Below are 16,543 nucleotides of genomic sequence, written 5' to 3'. Positions count from 1 at the left end.
AAATGTCACTATCCTTTGCTAAGTTGCTGGTAAATTTTCGCATATTGGCGCCACTGATACTTCTTTCCAGATGGTTTCTCCAGTGACTAATTCATAGTGGTAAAACTCGGAAAAGTGTGCTTTAAAGCCGGTGCATGTTCCTGAAATGAATTTTTAAACTTTGGTAAGGTCATGAACGAAGACGGAAAAGATTTTGTGCTTGAAAAACATTTATTTTCACGTTGATAACGATAACTGATTTGCTCTATGTTTACTTGGAAACACACCTCCCTTTAAACTGTCGGTAATTTGGAAAATTTCAAACGTAAAGTTTGTCGAATGTTCCCTTTTCTTAGAAAATTGTGCTCCAAAAAATGCATACTGTAGGTTTTTTTACAATTATCTGTAATTATCAGTTACACCTACCCACATGTTTCTTCGGTAATGTTACTGGGTGTGCTTGTTTGCCACAATCGTTCTGTTTTTAAGTTGTTAAGTCACCGTACATTACCCCAAAACGTACGGTGTTCATCGACGAATTAAAAATATAAATGACTTATGGATCGTTCGTACTAAAATCTGTATGAACTTGGCGAAAATTGTTGTTAACAGAGTACGTATTGCTGATAACGATTTAGTCACAGAATTAATTTATCAAAATGATTCTGACGAATGACTCAACAAAGAATCATCGTTCGAAATTACTGAGAATACGTGGATCTTTCTTTTTTAATATTTATTGAAAAAAATAGTCAAAATATATGAACAGTTGATACTTGTTAACTGCAAATTAAATATTTCCACTATTCAATTAACTAAACAACTTGTTCCACATTTCTTCTGTATCATAATAAAAATCTAATTTTTATTTTGTAGATAAGAAGCAATTCCAACTTTACATTAAAACTTTTAATTTGTATTGGAATTGAAATAACATAATGACAGAATATAAGCTTGTAGTTGTGGGAGCTGGAGGTGTTGGCAAGTCTGCGCTTACAATCCAATTAATACAAAATCATTTTGTAGACGAATATGATCCCACTATAGAAGATTCTTATAGGAAACAAGTGAGTCTTTATTATGCAATGATTAAAAAATTATTTGAAATAAAAATTAATTTATAAGATTCATGGTTGTATCAAGTATTTTAAATGTAGGTAGTCATAGATGGGGAGACGTGTCTTTTAGATATATTAGACACAGCAGGTCAAGAAGAGTATAGTGCAATGAGAGACCAGTACATGAGAACTGGAGAAGGATTCTTATTAGTATTTGCTGTAAATTCAGCTAAAAGTTTTGAAGTATGCAAGTCTTATCCTTAATTATTCAATTCTTCTTAGAAACTTTAAACAGGAGTTTGGTATTATAGGATATAGCAACATACAGGGAACAAATAAAAAGAGTAAAAGATGCAGAAGAATCCATGGTGCCAATGGTGCTGGTAGGAAATAAATGTGATCTTCAACAATCCTGGGCGGTAAATATGACGCAAGCGAGGGAAGTCGCTCGTCAGTATGGTGTGCCTTTCGTTGAAACTTCTGCCAAAACGAGAATGGGAGTAGATGATGCTTTTTATACTTTGGTAAATAAATACATATCTATCTTTGTTTACATTGAACAAAGATTTGTATTAATGTTTATGTTGATAAATTATAGGTAAGAGAAATCCGAAAAGACAAAGAACTTAGTGGTAAGGAGAAAAAAAGAGGTAAGAGGACAAGTAACTCCGGCCGTAGGAGACGTCGATGCTGTTTATTTTAAATCGCTAAGACACGTTAATTTTCTCATTCGATACATTAACGCAGAAATAGATTGTAAAAATCATTAGATTATGTTCACTTTACACACATTTTTGCAGCTTCCTCTATAGAATATTGTAATAATTTACAAGCACAAGTTTTTCTATACATTGGGAGGGAAAAAAACAAAGTATGTAATAGCATTGTATAATATCGCATACATTTTTACTCTTGAAGTTAAATCTCATAAAATTCATTCTTTGTTCAACAGTCTGCCATATAACTCTTAATATTCCATTAGCAACAACATGTTAACCCTTGATTGCATAGAATAGTCGGTATCGAAAATATTTTTTAGACCATCCGCTTACCTTACTGTCATTGTATGCATGAAACCAAGTATTATCCAATGAAGGAATTGCATAGCTTTAGGTATTGTGGATGGGAAATATAATACGTAACTCGTTAAGCGTAACAATGTTCGTCGTGCATATCTTTTACATGGTTTATTCAGTTAGTCTAATATAGTTTTAAACGTATATTTAATTGAATGTATTTTTAATCTTTATTTCTATAATCTACTACGCACAATGAAAAATTCCATTTACCTAATCAAGAAGATAACAAATCATAGGACTCAAAGAAGTAAAATGTGGATAACTCATTTTGTGCTGTGATTAAATAATCTTAAGCATGCCATGCTAGTTAGGTATTACTATGATTAAGTATGCAATTTTAACATAAATGCCTATTTACAAGTTTTAGAATATATAGGTTCGTTCGCGTTTCCTTTTTTTAGTGCAATTAAAAATGTATATTCAATACTCCTTTATACGAGAAACGAAATAAGCTTTTGCTTATGTAGAAAATAATACGTGGTTAATTTCTATAGAAATGTTCGTAGTTATTTACATTAAGTAAAATCGGTAGGTATAAACTTACGTTAATTTTAGTACACGAACGTAAATATCATTTTTATTAATTTGTTCCACTGTAGAATTAGAAGCCTGTAGCAGTTATAATTTAAGAATTATATAAAATCGATACTACGATTTACATTGATATTTGAATGTTTAGTTATATCTCTTTATAGTAAAGAGATAGTATGTCTTATCACATTTTTCTACCATTTGTCTCGTCGTTTTCATGAAATTATTATTATGAAATTTAATCGTGATTATACGATGAGAAATATATATTATCTTGACATTACAAATATCAATTGTAAACTCGTAGTTATATACTTTAATATTTGTTCAGACAATAATCTGAATCGATAACGTATACAAAATTAATTTTTTCTATAAAATCCACGACGTCGTATAGAAGATTTAGTATTCCACGTCTCGGATCTGACTGAATTTTGAACAATCAAGGGTTAAATACTTTGCTAAATGATCTAAATAGTACAATTTGCAAATATTCTTATATATGTAAACGCGCAAATTTGTAATACTAGCTTTTTCAAATATTGAAAATGTGTATATATAAAATTGCACAGCATAGGTGTTATTATGTAGTTCAAATTCGTAATAAAACTTTGTACAAAAAGTGTTCTTTATATTCATTCTATCTTGAATGATTGTCTTTAAATATTAATTATAGGCCATCTATGCTGTTTGGTTTTATAATATTTAAAAAAAAAGAACGATTAAAAAATCGTTAATTAATCAATTTTATTCTACGAACGTTTCATGTAAAAAATTACTTTATCCAAATCAAACGGTCCTAAAATATTGAACAATTAAATTTTTGAAATCAAAGTTTATGCATCAGTATATCATAATATGTAATTATATTTAATGTAAACTCTGCCGTTTAAAAGGATTTTTTAAAAAAGTTAGACATATTCATGTTACGTCTATACTTTTTATTCTTTTATTCAGAATACATTATCAACTGAAATAAATATCATACAAGCATACCACACTAAGTACAAATTTAAAGCAATGTTTTTCTTTTTATTTGATACATTTATTGAACATATTAACTCAATTACGAAACATACCGGTAAAAATGCAAATATAAAATAATTATGAATATTTCGCAATAATGAACTTCTATGTTAACAAGTTTGATATAGTACTCATTTCTAAAAGTGGAATATAAAATAAATTTATAATAATTCAATATGCTTTTCCATTATTAAAAACAGCCTTATTTTAAACGAGACATTGAAGAGAGTTACAAGACATTTTAGTATGTCAAATATCTTAATTTTTTAATAACATGGTAATTAATATATATATATATATTGTTAAATTTTCTAAGAGTTTTTGTATTAATTGATAAAAATTTTTAATTTAACACGTTTTTCATTTAATAGCATGGTAAAAATATTGCAACGATACGAATGTAATAATTAGTTTATAAAATAATTGGAATTAATAAAAAAAGACTTCATTTATAAATATCAGATGGTTTTTTTGACCTGTTTCAACTATTCTAAGTTAATAGTTTTATCAAAGATCGAAGGAATCAATCAGTATTTTCTAGTACAGTAAAAGCTGGATATATGCAACAAACATTGGGACCCAGACGTTGCACATGTATATCCAGCCGAGGTGTCGATTCTGGGCATATAATGTTGCATATATCCAGCCGAGGTGTCAATTCTGAGCATTTAATGTTGCATATATCCAGCCGAGGTGTCGATTCTGGGCATTTAATGTTGCATTTGGTGTACGGCCTGCCTTATGTTTGGTATTATTTTCATTAAGAAAAAGTTAAAAATAAAAAAGTTTTATCGTTCAATTAGTATTAGACACACCGATATTACGGTCGGATCATATTACACGGTTTCCTCGTCGAGCGGCTCGGTTCGCCTAGGGGATCCCCCCAAGTGAAGGGGATAGCGATGTTGCATATATCCAACCAAACTTTTGTTGCACATATCCAGCTTTTACTGTATTGAGGAATTGGGAAACTATGTGCAGTACCGAGCATTATAGGCTTCCCGAGGAAGAATGACAACGTACAGCATGTCCCTCGAAGAGATAATTGCCGAGGTGATTTTAAACAACATTTTCCTTTGCCAAAATGTTGATTAAAACTTAGTTTTTGAGTTATTAATGAACAATACGGGCCAGGTAGAACACGCGCAGATGCGACCGCGGAAGTGTCGGCTGTGAACCGACGTACCGAATAGTTGGTAGTGCGCGGGTAGCCTACTATTCTCGATACTGTACCATGCAAATACATACATACTCCACATTTTTGGTTTAGTTTGCATTTATTTTCGAGCACCTAAGTAAATATAAAATCGTTATACGCCTATATGATTCTGTATGTAACTATATCACTGTCATGTTACTGTTTACTATACGTATAAGCTAATTTCTAATTACATACGAAACGGTAAATGTAGGCTTGTGTGTATACAGTAATGTATATGTATATATATATATATATATACATATATATATATATATATATGGCACGTCAGTCTGTACGTTTAATTACTTAAACCACTTAGGAGTAATTATTAAATACTACCGTGTATCTGTCATTAAATTTTATAAATTGTTTTGTTACGTTTGGCATTGTTCATGGCGAATGGCTTTAGCACTACCGTATCATTTCCATGTACTTTTGTTTATGTTTGCTTAGCATTTCGGTCACGGTCACTAATTGTTTTATCGTCGGCTAAAAAAGCATATTTATCAATGAATATTCATCCAGTTGTAATTACGTACCGTACATATTTATATTGAACTTGTAAACGTACCTGTGACTTTGATAAAGCTTGTAGTTCTTTCAAGTGAGAAACACAAATGTGATGTAACGTTGCCAAATCTCTTGCTGTATCTGAAACACAACTCCTGTTTCTTGGATCTGCACCTTCAGATTCTGGTTTTTCAGTCACGTTCTACGGTATAACAAGTTCAGATTATTTAAAAATGAAATTTTATTTTGTGCAACTTAAGTTAAAAAAAAAAAAAACAAATACATACAGATAATTGATCAAGAAAGACAACCATTCTTTCTTTGTTCTTGAGAATAAATGGATTGACTACTTCCATGTATGGTTCTTTACCGCCAAATTCTACTAAATTGGCCAAGTTTTGTAAACATTTTGCAACCATTACTAACGATCTATAAAATTATTTTTTTATAATTAATGAATAATTCATTCAATTCATCAAATTTCTTACGTTTAATAAAAACCTACCCTACCTTGCGGCAGCTGGAGGTGGAGGTTCAGCTATCAAGTTAAATGACCTAGGATTTAATATGGCAGGGCACAGTAGGCGTAAAAATATAAATCCACTGACTACTCGCGTTCTGACTAGTCTCTCATGCGGCCATTTGGCAACAACTGCTCTTTGCAAACATCCACAAATATATCTCAAGGTTCTTGGACACGCATCAGGACTTGTAAAAATGCTCAATGTCACCTCGTCTAGGACCTAAAGTAACCGTGATTGTAATTCATAATTATCAGAAATACTTGAATTTTAAATTACGTTTATCTACCTGTAGTAAAAATTCTGCATTACTGCACGCATCTTCTGGAGAATCCATTTTTGTTGGATTTAATTCACAGCTTTGTTTACTTTCAATTAATTTGACTATAGTGTCACGTAAAGCTGCTTTTAGAAACGAGGTACAAACTGATTTCATGTACAAATCCATTAAAGTAGTTGTAAGGCTAGCAGCTCTAAACAGTGTTGGCGTTTCGTCTTCTTTGTCCACCTAAATAATACATGAAGTAGATTTAACAGAAGCAGCGATTTAATTGATTGTTTCTTTAAAACAAATACAAATCAACATACTTCTGCTTGATTCAGCGATCTTAAAAGATCTGCTTCTTTCCTTTCGTGCCTAAATATTCTAAGTAAACTATTTGCCAGTGGTACTCTATCCAAATGACACACATCTGCTAGTGCTCTAACAACGTGTAGATCTGGATCCAATAACAGTTGTTGTAATGGACTATATTCTTCGGGAGGCATCGCAAGATCATGCCGATATCTGTAATATTATCAGTGAATAAAAAACACAGTAGCATTTGACAGTTTAGGTACTTGGTGAAACTTATAATACCGTTACCTTATTCGTAAACGCAACACACCCCATTCACCTATCGGGGTAACTCCTGATAACGGATACCATTCATCCATTTCTTCTCCGTTCGTTAAACTTGCCAGCTCGACGGTCAATTCTGCAACTTCGGTATCCTTACTACGTTTTCCCTTATTGTACAATGTTAAAGAAAATGACATAACATCTGGTGGTACATCCCTGTTAAATAATTTATGGTATACATTATTCAGACATAAATATTTTTAATAATTAATCATATACATACTCTAAAATGAACTCTTCATCCCAGATTGGATGTAATCCAGTCTTAACCTTTGTACGAGCAACTTTTACATTGTTTAGAGCCACTATGATGAATGGGTTTGGTACTAACTTATATGGAAGTCTATGCGCGTCTAAAATATGCAGATGTAACGAACGCAATTCACGAAGACGAGCAACCTTCGGAGCACGAGTAAGTTGTGATACACATAATGGTTTCAAGGCATTAATCCAGTCTAAAGCATTCTCTGAATTTGGAGCGGCCAAATATGTTATCGTGGCTAAACATGGTAAAGCACGTTCAACTAATTGAAAGCAATGAGGTCTATCGAACACGCTTTCATGAACCTAAAAGAACTACATCTCAGGAAAGAATTTCCATAATTTGATTGTTATCGTTATTATTACTTAATGAATATTCTTTGGTTAATGTTAGTACAATTAAAAGTAGAAAATACACATTTTTTGTTAACTTAAACGATTGATATACATAAGAAAAACTTTTATTATAGTTAATGTAGTCTATTTACCTGATACAAATAAGCACAGCTTAAATCGATCAGACCCTTAGGTTTGGTCCTTTTTGGATTGTCATACAAGTATAAATGAGTATCAGTAGCATCTACTAAAAGTACAAAGTATAGCGCTTTCCACTTTTTGTTTTTTTCAGATTTCTTTTCTAAATATCCTTGCATCTTAATTCCCTTATTTTTCTTTGCTCCAGACTGTTCGCGACATTCCCTAAGAGTCGCGTATATCTTTTCTGCATGTTGTACTTCTCTATTTACTCTTACACTACCATCAGGTTCAGTTACCATTGCTTGAACCAAAGTATGTCCTTCCACTATTTGTTCTTTCCGATATCTGAAAACACAGTTTTAGTCGAAGTATATACATTTCGGAATAATTTGATATTCATGAAATTGCCGTACCTATTGATAACAGCATCGAGACATTCGAAAGTTCGACCACCCATAAGATAGCGCACACCTTTCTTTTCGATCCTAAATCTTTGAATCTGATTGTTTATATGAAAGAAAAGCGAATAATCCCCTGGACTATTGTCTGAAGGTCTGACCTAAGTAACGGATATTTATTTCTAATTAATATTAATGCCACCAATGAAAACCAATGAAAGAACAAGAATTCGAATATAAATAAATTACCAAGAAACTACCAGGTCCGGCTTTCACTAACATATCAACAGCTTCACTTTTTGTGACATTAGGATGGAACCAAGAGAACACAGTGTTAGGATCAATAGAATCATCCAAATCTTCCACTAATTCGCGAAAGATTAAGCCCTGTTCACCCGTCCTATGAGCGGTTACCCATAACCAACCATCCCCCATATCATTGTGTACAAAAAATATGTCACCCTTCTGGAAGCTCAACTCATCTGTATCAGGCATTTTTGTATACGGTAATATCGCAACTATCCGTTTTTTGTCATTCACTGGTTCAGGAGGTGGAGTAGGATGTATAAGTCTTTCTCTCTTTAAAAGATCCGAGCAATGGGTATAATATGCAACTAAATCTGACAAGCTATTGAATTGTCTGCCACCTATAATAAGAATACCATTTTGTATTAATACATAAATAAGTTATGACTGTTTTTGCCATACCTATGTAATAGTCTCCACACACAGCTGTAATTCTAAAATGATTAATGCCAGTTCTTCCTAAATAAGACAATACATAACTTCCAGGCTTTCTGTCACTTTCACGCACTAGATAGCTACCCATTTTACTTGCATCCCATAGTCTTTCTTCTGCAGTAAATCTATCTAATCTACCATGATACCACCTGTAAAACATTCATGTGTTAATAATCTAATATTAGTTGAAATTAAAATATCTATTAGATTTGAACAAGGTCTTACTGATTTTCTGGAGGGGCTGTTAATAATGTGGCATTAGCACTATCAGGTTCCTCTGTATCTTGAATATCATCTGGTATATTTTCAAGAAAAGGATCAAATTCATTTTCTGCATTCATAGATTCATTCTGTCCACCATCTTCACTGCCAGTGCTAGGTGAGCCACCTTTGCTGTTATGATCCATCTGTGAACATAATTACATTAAAATATACATTGATTATTTTATGTGAAAATTTATAAAAATTTTTTCCATGCAGGACAAAAATAAAATATCAAGGGGGAAGATAAATGCTTTTATTTTTACATTGTACAGTATAAGTGTATACTTTAAATATAACATATATTTTTGTCAACAAAACACAAATACCATGTGCGAATTTCTCTTCATAATTCTCTTGTATCTACTATCTTCCCTTGATATTTACTTGTTCCGTTCAAATCAATTAAAAACCATTATACGTAAACGATACTATAAGTTCTTTTCACCGAAATATTATAAAAAAAATAATTAGAAATTTGTAGGAATCGTTAAAACTCTGCAAGTAGACATACATCTTTAAATGTACAATTTTACTTAATTTCCCTTTGTTTTATAATCAATATTTTTAAGGAGAGCGTGATAACAGATGAATAATCTAAGATGAATAATACTCGTAAGTACCTTAGCACTGTTGGACACGCTCGGACCTCCGCGCACAAATTCTGCCATTTCTGATTCACCCACACTCTTTCATACACAGGTGTATGAAAAAAATCAAGAGTATTAATCCAACGGCATCCGTTTTATTGCAACCCCTTTTACTACAGTTATATACAAAAGAAAACTATTATTGATACAAAATGTATTGACGTTTCTCAGCAGCCATTTTACTACTGCACGCGGAGACCGCAGAATACCTACGGACAGACGATGAATCTTAACGCATAAAAATGGTAAATTGTATTATACGTTCACGGCATGTTTTTAAAATAAATCATTCATCAACCGATTCAATAACAAGGATTTTCGCACATCGAACGCGGTATGATTTGCTTTAAAATACTTTTATAAATAATACACCATTGACAATGAATACATAGAGATAGTTGAATATCTCGGTAATCATGATCAAAAGTGCTGACTACTATTATTCATATTATTTCAGCGAAATATACATTTCAACGTCGATTATAATGTAAAATAAATTTTATTTTCAGTATAGGAAATGCAAATGAGGGAAATATACTTATACCGCAGTTCATTAGAGTCCATAACTGCGAAAAGACCAGTTTTCGTTCTTCGCGCTTCTCCAGTACGCATCTTCGCCCTGATTGGCGATACTTCCAAACGAACTGGAAAGCGATTAGCAGAGAGCTTGCTGCGTTCCCCCACCATTTTCCAACCTGCGCGTCGCAGTTATGGACTCTGGTGAACTGCGGTATACATAAAATTGTGCAGTGATCGCTAGTTACTTTTTGAAATTTTTCGCTCGCTACGTGTTAGCCTTTTTGAAATGGCGGAAATCTGTTCTGGTATACAACGTCAAACCGAATGTCACTGGCATTTAAATTATTTTTCTTGCAATAATCATCTGTCGTAGTAATTGACGATTATTGAATCGTAATGGTAAGATCATGGGTTTTATTACTTCGTAGTTAGTAATTTAAATAAGTATAAGAATATACGACTTTAAATCACTTGTAACTTTATTATAACCTTTGAAACGGTTTGAATTTAAACAATTTATTTTAATGATTTTATTTGGGGGACGTATAGTCTGCCCTATTTAACTTCCAGAGTCTATTGACAGTAATTTTATTACTGATATGCACATGTACATATATCAGGTCCATTGTACCCAGTTTGTTGGACAAGAGATTAGGCAAAGTTGGGTATGTATCAACAGATGCTAACTCGTAACTTATATCTTAACAAAATATGGCATGGAAAATGGTATTAATGATATTTGAAAATTAGCTTGCAGGGAACCTTTTGGAAATGTGCAAGAATTGGTGAAAGAAAGAGCCCGTACGTGGCAGTCAGTTGTGTTTTCATGGCTTTTAGTATTTTGTTTTGGACCTAAAATTTATATCAAAATACTGAATGGTTAAGAACTATATCAACCAGAGAGGTGTAATTATGTGTCAATTGTAAACACAGTGGGGTTAAACACAAATAAAAAGTATATTTATCTACAAGGTTTAAATACCTGTTGTTATGTATCATCTAGAAGAATGGACTTGAATGGAAACAGAGAAAAAGGAAGAAAAGATAAAAATCAGTACTATTTGCATGGTATGTTTTATTTGTCAACACGTTTTTTTTTGTTTTTCAAAGCTATATAATTATCCAATTTGAGCACATTTTCTCACCGTATTCTCATAATATATTTTTTTCTATAAACAACAACATTTGTTTTTAATATAGTTATTGTAGAATCGTTATATTGAGCAGTGTTTTACGATATACAATATTTGTTAAATAGGTATATTTAACATACGCATGTGTATGTTGTGTGTGTGGGTTGTGTATATATATGTGTGTGTCCTTACTTCGCGGATATGCTACTATTCCAATGATGGAAAACCACGCACCATGACTAAAACTTGTACTCTGTAATAGAAGATATTTACGAGAACGATAATATTAGTAGAAAGTTCTGACGTCATTGGTGCGAAAAATGTTATCCATTAAGGAGAATCAAGCCTTTCTACTAGCACCGTTTTTGCATACAGATCCTAGTTACAGAGTAAGATATGATTAACGGTTTTGCGAGGAACATTGAAAAATGATACAAAGCACAACCTACTAGGAACGCTTATTGTCGATTCTTTGAAAAGAAAAATATTCTCTTCGCAATCGTATCGCAAATGATGTATATGGTAAGATAACACCTCGTTCATACATGTCATTGAATAAGAGAACTAAGCGACGTATGTTGAATAATGTGACAATTAATCTTGATAACAGCAGACGAACATTGAGTAAAGCGTGTAACACGAAAAGAAGCTCGATCGTTACCCTATCGAATAACAGCAGATTCCTCGCAGTCAACCACACCGGTTATACTTCTTACAATTGTGGTCTCGTTGAATCGTTGGCAATATGAGGTAAGTTATTTGCCTACGTTAATTAAAAAAATACATAAAATCAGAAAAGTAAGGTCTAGTATTTGTCCTAAAATATACAATTAGTACGGTACTATACGCCCTACGGATATGAATCTGACTTAGATATGACGTTTTAACGTTTGTTAAGATGTCACTTAACGATCTCGGTTATCGCGCCGATAAATAAACGTATTATCTTATTATCCCTTACGTACAAATTAGTATGCTAATTATTTGTCTGCGTTCGAGTACAATCGAATAGTTGATTAAGAAGGGGTCGATCCGCGATTGGCCGCGAATCTTGCAGAAATGGACGTAAAATTAACAATTTAATTAACAAGAATCATTACGACGTAACGGTGTTAATAAGGTATAATAAGGGATGTTCATTTCATAACGATGGAAAATAATTTCTCGATATGATCGATCAATGAATCGGTAAAATCGAAAGAATCGTTGTTGCATTTGTGTATTCGCAAACGATGATATATCGTGAAAAATGACACTCTTGGTGGCCCACTCGAGAATAGACACCCTGCATATGTAAGGCTTTCGACGCTAACATTTATAAAACTTACATCGTCACTTCTAATAAGACGACAAATCGGAAATGATCGTTTGTATCAATGAAAAGACTCTAGTTTCCCTTTCGTTCCTCGTTGATTAAAAAAATATTTGACAACGTTACATTCAGTCCAACTAAAGAACACATTTCGCTCACGACAATTATACTCTTTTCCCCGCGTTTGAAAAACGGATAAAAGGGTCATAAAAAATACATTCGTAAGCATTTCTTTTCATCATTTTAAAATTCGCAACAGTTTCGTCTGCGGACTAGATCCGCGATGAGAGATCGCTTGTTCTCGCTGTATCGTCGTGAGAAGTTTAGGCTACGAATACACGTATAATCATATGCAAGGGATGCATTTCCTCGCTAAGAGGAAGTCTACGCAGCTTTTTTCTCAAACGAATGGTATCGAAAAGGTCGCTACACTTTCTTCTTAGCAAAGAAAGGCATTCACTGCACGCTACTATACTCGTGACCTGACGCTTCATCGTGTCGTTGAGAGATCGCAGTAAGAACTTTCCGTCGTTCAATTAAAACTTCTTTGTTAGTCGCGGTTTTTTCACTTCGTCGCCTGATATTGGTATATGTCGTTCGTTCGTTCGTTCGTTCGTTTCATCACATTTTGTTTGCGCTTGATTACGTTATTTGGAACCTCGGCACGTATGTTTTACTAATCGGTACGGTTTATCGTAGACTGAGGAAAATGAGCAAGCTAAACGCGTAGATTCGTGTGCTACTAGTTTTTACATTCGCACAGCTTCGTATGTTTGGGCTGTCTCGATTTTGAAACACGTTTTTGTCCTTGATAAAAGGCGCCCGTGGATCGACGGTGGTCGAGGTCGTCATGTGCTTATTGTAAACGATCCTCGCGGTGCTTTTCTGCATCGCTGGTGTGCTCATCTGGTGGAAGATTCGATTGATCGTCGTGACTTGGGCAAACTTTGATTTTCCTTTGCTCAACTTTTTCCAGCTTGCAGACGTGGCTCGGGTGGGCGGCGTTGCTCGTTCGATCTCTGAAAACAATTGAACCGAAACGTTTACGCGAAAGGAGAACAGTGTCTCAGTGGTCTAGAGATTTGCACGGAATTTCCATGATCGAATCGTCTTTCAACCTTTTGTGGTCGGAAGCCGCCGAGTTTCTATTCCATTCCAGTCTATTCTATTCTGATCTATTAGCGTAACACGACCTGATTAAACTCGTTAGATTCTCGCCAAGACATTCTCTATTAATTTTGGTCGAATCGCGTCGCTGACCGGTGAAGGGGTGAAAATTTTGATCGCGCGATCAGATCCCGTCAAGACGATGATAATAATAATAACGCGTTCGTCGATCATTGGCTTACCGTACACCCTAAGGGTGGCTTCCGCTTTGCCCATGCTCGAGGACGCTGAACACGTGTACTCCCCTAAATCCGATTTTTCCAAATGCCTTATCTTTAGTTCGCTCGTTGTCTTCCATTCCTCGTCCGGATGTCCTCGTTCGTCAATTTCGTATCTGCCGCTGCATTGACAAATCGTTTCACTTGAATATTCGGAATACGAATATGACATCGATTTTCTTTGGTCAGACGCGAACGTCAGATTCCATGGTAAACGAACAAAGGGTGAGGAATCGAATCGAAACAAAGGGAAACTACGTACCCGCTCATGATAACTTGTTCCTTTCTAGTCCACAAGTTAATCGTCTTTGGATAAGCTTCGATCAAACAGATTAACGATACGTCCGTGTCCAGAGGCGAGCCTAACAGCTGGTTGGGAACTTTAGCGCTAGGCGGAACTAGAATTACAACGGATAAAAATTGCTACTTTCGATCGATTGATTTTTTTCTACAACCCTTTAAATATCGAGGTGTTCGCGTGTCGAACTGTATTCGAACGGATGATTCAGCAATTAATAAGAGGAATACCTACTACCGAACAGCATATAAATCTTGCAAATATTTATTCCATCTCGGTTGAGATTCAATCTGGTAGAGATCGTTAAACACGGCAAGTTTGTTAACGAAAGGGAGTTTGATTACATCGAGCGGAGAAGTTTTATTTAAGTTGTAGGAATAATCAAAGCGATTAGATGTCTTCGTTTAGCAGACAGCGGCAATAATTTTCGGTAAAGTATTATATAATGGTGGAGAGGAGAGTAGAGGGAAAGGAGGATACTCACAGTTTACCCTTAGATAGACTCTCTTGCTGACTGCCGGAGGCACTTCGTTTCTGGCTATGCAAAGATACGCTCCCATTTGCCTCCTGTCTACCCTAGTTAATTCCAGCTTCTCGCCGGACTGGTTGTCCACTGTAAAATCGCGCCTCGTATGAATATCTCGTTGAAAGCTCTCGCATACATATCGCTGGCCTCGCGCCAGTTTTCGCACATACACCAAATTACGCGGGAAATACGTCGTTTGCTCGTTAATACTAGGAAACCGCCGCCTATTACAACCCTAAATCTCGAAACCTCACCTTTGGAAATCGTTTACACGGTTGCCTTCAGCTCGATTTAACCAACACGATAGGTATTTCGTTTTTCCATGAAATTTTAATATAGACCTCGTAACGAACGCGTTGCGTTAAGTACCGAATACCTATTACCGGATGATGTATCAAACAGAATATTTAGAAAGTTGGTAAACGCGTATCGATTACATCGTTACAACGTGTATCAGCGTTTAATTATGCGTGCGCGTATGCAACGCTTTTGAAATCAATGAAACGCTATGAATTACATTATAATCGACCGATCGCACGGCATAAATCATCGAGCCGTTTCGCCAGTCCGATAGAACGTGTCACGAGCTTAATGAGATCCATCGAAAATGGAAGATTCATTATTTGCATTGACAGCTCGCGCAACCTCTCTGCTAGTCGACGAATATTTTTGTTACAGTACCGATTCCGCTCGAAATATTGTGCGTCGATTTATCAATACCGTTCGAAAAATTGTTCCATTAACGAATCTGTCGCGTGTTCGATGCGAACCACTCTCGGCACGTAACAGAATTTTCCAGGAACAGTGAAAATCGACAAATTACACGATACAATAGGTAGAAGGTTCGCGTACGTAACGCGGCGTATCCTGAAAATATATTGAAAGTCATAGTACGAACAAACTAATCTCTATTCGATGAGACGTATCTGGAACGTAATTGCTTTCGATTCTATGCATCACGTGCCTCCGCGAATTTACGACGTCTTCATGGTTCCGCTAAGCGGATCTTGATGCCGAATCGTCTCGGCTACCCACATTGGATAATTACTTCTCGAAGGTGTTTCAATTTCCTCGAATCTTCCATTTAAATTTTCATTCTACACCCTATCCGATCGATCAAACGATCGTTAACCGCTTCTCTATTGCGAACTATTCGAGTAGCTAGGACAGGGGGAGCGGGGCGACGAATTAATATAAAAAGAGGAGAATCGAACGTTATTTGTCACCGGCAATGACGGTCGCGAGAGTTCTCGAGACGAGATAAAAATGTAATATCTTACCTGGTATCAGCGGATCGTGAAGACCCCTCATAAGTATGAAACCACTTTTCTCGCGTCGCCAGAGCACGCGAGGTGGCGGTCTTCCAGAGGCTTTACACGAGAGGGTGGCATTCTCACCCTCCAGTACGGAAACCTCACCCTCCGAGGTGCCGGAACTCAGTATATCTGGCGGGACTGAAAGAAAAGAAACCGGTCGATCTGCTTTGTAAGCGATAATCTGGACAACCGAAACCTTATCCACTTGGATAAGTTCAAACACGAATTCAACTTGGAGAATTTCGAGCTCGACGTGCACCGTATTCCCCGCATCGCCATCGCGTCGGGGAAACGCGTTTGAATTAACAGCTAGCAGGGGTTGAAATTACAGACCACAATGGAAATCGATCATGATTTTAACGGGTGGGTAGAGGGATAGCGGTTAGCGATAGGCACTAATTCAATGACATACTCGTTAATACCGATACCTATCTATCGATTTCGCTATTGATATTGGTAA

At 35.1% G+C, this 16,543-nt stretch overlaps 4 protein-coding genes across 12 annotated transcripts in view; 2 read left to right on the top strand and 2 right to left on the bottom strand.

Moving 5' to 3' along the window:
- The first annotated feature begins 26 nt into the window (after positions 1–26).
- Ras85D (ras-like protein 1) lies at positions 27–5,664 on the top strand. Of its 2 annotated transcripts, none has more exons than XM_034333518.2 (5): positions 27–163; positions 856–1,046; positions 1,137–1,280; positions 1,349–1,561; positions 1,636–5,664. In XM_034333518.2, exons 2-5 carry the CDS (start codon positions 918–920, stop codon positions 1,738–1,740), a joined length of 591 nt encoding a protein of 196 aa, XP_034189409.1. In that variant the 5' UTR covers positions 27–163; positions 856–917; the 3' UTR covers positions 1,741–5,664. The 2 variants fall into 2 exon arrangements, with proteins under 2 accessions (XP_034189409.1, XP_034189410.1); XM_034333519.2 differs by lacking the exon at positions 27–163 and adding an exon at positions 436–592.
- On the bottom strand, positions 5,223–10,004 carry vap (RAS p21 protein activator vap). Of its 3 annotated transcripts, XM_034333192.2 has the most exons (15): positions 9,808–10,001; positions 9,568–9,707; positions 8,909–9,090; positions 8,651–8,832; positions 8,192–8,589; positions 7,958–8,103; positions 7,556–7,889; positions 7,030–7,373; positions 6,771–6,962; positions 6,494–6,692; positions 6,195–6,413; positions 5,895–6,127; positions 5,672–5,813; positions 5,446–5,586; positions 5,223–5,363 (listed from the first exon to the last, which is right to left on the bottom strand). In XM_034333192.2, exons 2-15 carry the CDS (start codon positions 9,613–9,615, stop codon positions 5,286–5,288), a joined length of 2,838 nt encoding a protein of 945 aa, XP_034189083.1. In that variant the 5' UTR covers positions 9,616–9,707; positions 9,808–10,001; the 3' UTR covers positions 5,223–5,285. The 3 variants fall into 3 exon arrangements, with proteins under 3 accessions (XP_034189083.1, XP_076548583.1, XP_034189084.1); XM_076692468.1 differs by having other exon boundaries at positions 9,568–10,000; XM_034333193.2 differs by lacking the exons at positions 5,223–5,363; positions 5,446–5,586 and having other exon boundaries at positions 5,674–5,813; positions 5,890–6,127; positions 9,568–10,004.
- A 265-nt stretch (positions 10,005–10,269) lies between these two features.
- pygo (pygopus family PHD finger) overlaps positions 10,270–16,543 on the top strand; it is a 60,409-nt gene continuing 54,135 nt past the window's right edge. For 4 of the 5 annotated variants that reach the window (XM_034333208.2, XM_034333207.2, XM_034333206.2 and 1 more), the window contains exons 1-3: positions 10,965–11,181; positions 11,372–11,768; positions 11,857–11,996. The gene's annotated coding sequence lies outside the window, so the exon portion shown is untranslated. Of the gene's footprint in view, positions 10,513–10,662; positions 10,779–10,863; positions 11,182–11,371; positions 11,769–11,856; positions 11,997–16,543 lie in introns of those variants that run through there. The other variant, XR_013063495.1, reaches the window with a different exon arrangement.
- LOC117608308 (lachesin) overlaps positions 11,990–16,543 on the bottom strand; it is a 28,955-nt gene continuing 24,401 nt past the window's right edge. For both annotated transcript variants that reach the window (XM_034333211.2, XM_034333212.2), the window contains 5 exons: positions 16,048–16,221; positions 14,726–14,854; positions 14,206–14,341; positions 13,908–14,065; positions 11,990–13,577 (listed from right to left, as the gene is read on the bottom strand). In XM_034333211.2, the coding sequence (XP_034189102.1) occupies positions 13,249–13,577; positions 13,908–14,065; positions 14,206–14,341; positions 14,726–14,854; positions 16,048–16,221 (926 nt within the window). In that variant the 3' untranslated portion in view covers positions 11,990–13,248. The remainder of the gene's footprint in view (positions 13,578–13,907; positions 14,066–14,205; positions 14,342–14,725; positions 14,855–16,047; positions 16,222–16,543) is intronic.

The sequence above is a fragment of the Osmia lignaria genome, chromosome 15 (genome assembly GCF_051020975.1).
Source record: "Osmia lignaria lignaria isolate PbOS001 chromosome 15, iyOsmLign1, whole genome shotgun sequence".
NCBI classification, from domain to species: Eukaryota; Metazoa; Arthropoda; class Insecta; order Hymenoptera; family Megachilidae; genus Osmia; species Osmia lignaria.
The sequence above is the reverse complement of the archived record's forward strand: the minus strand, read 5'-3'. Positions and strand labels throughout refer to the sequence as shown.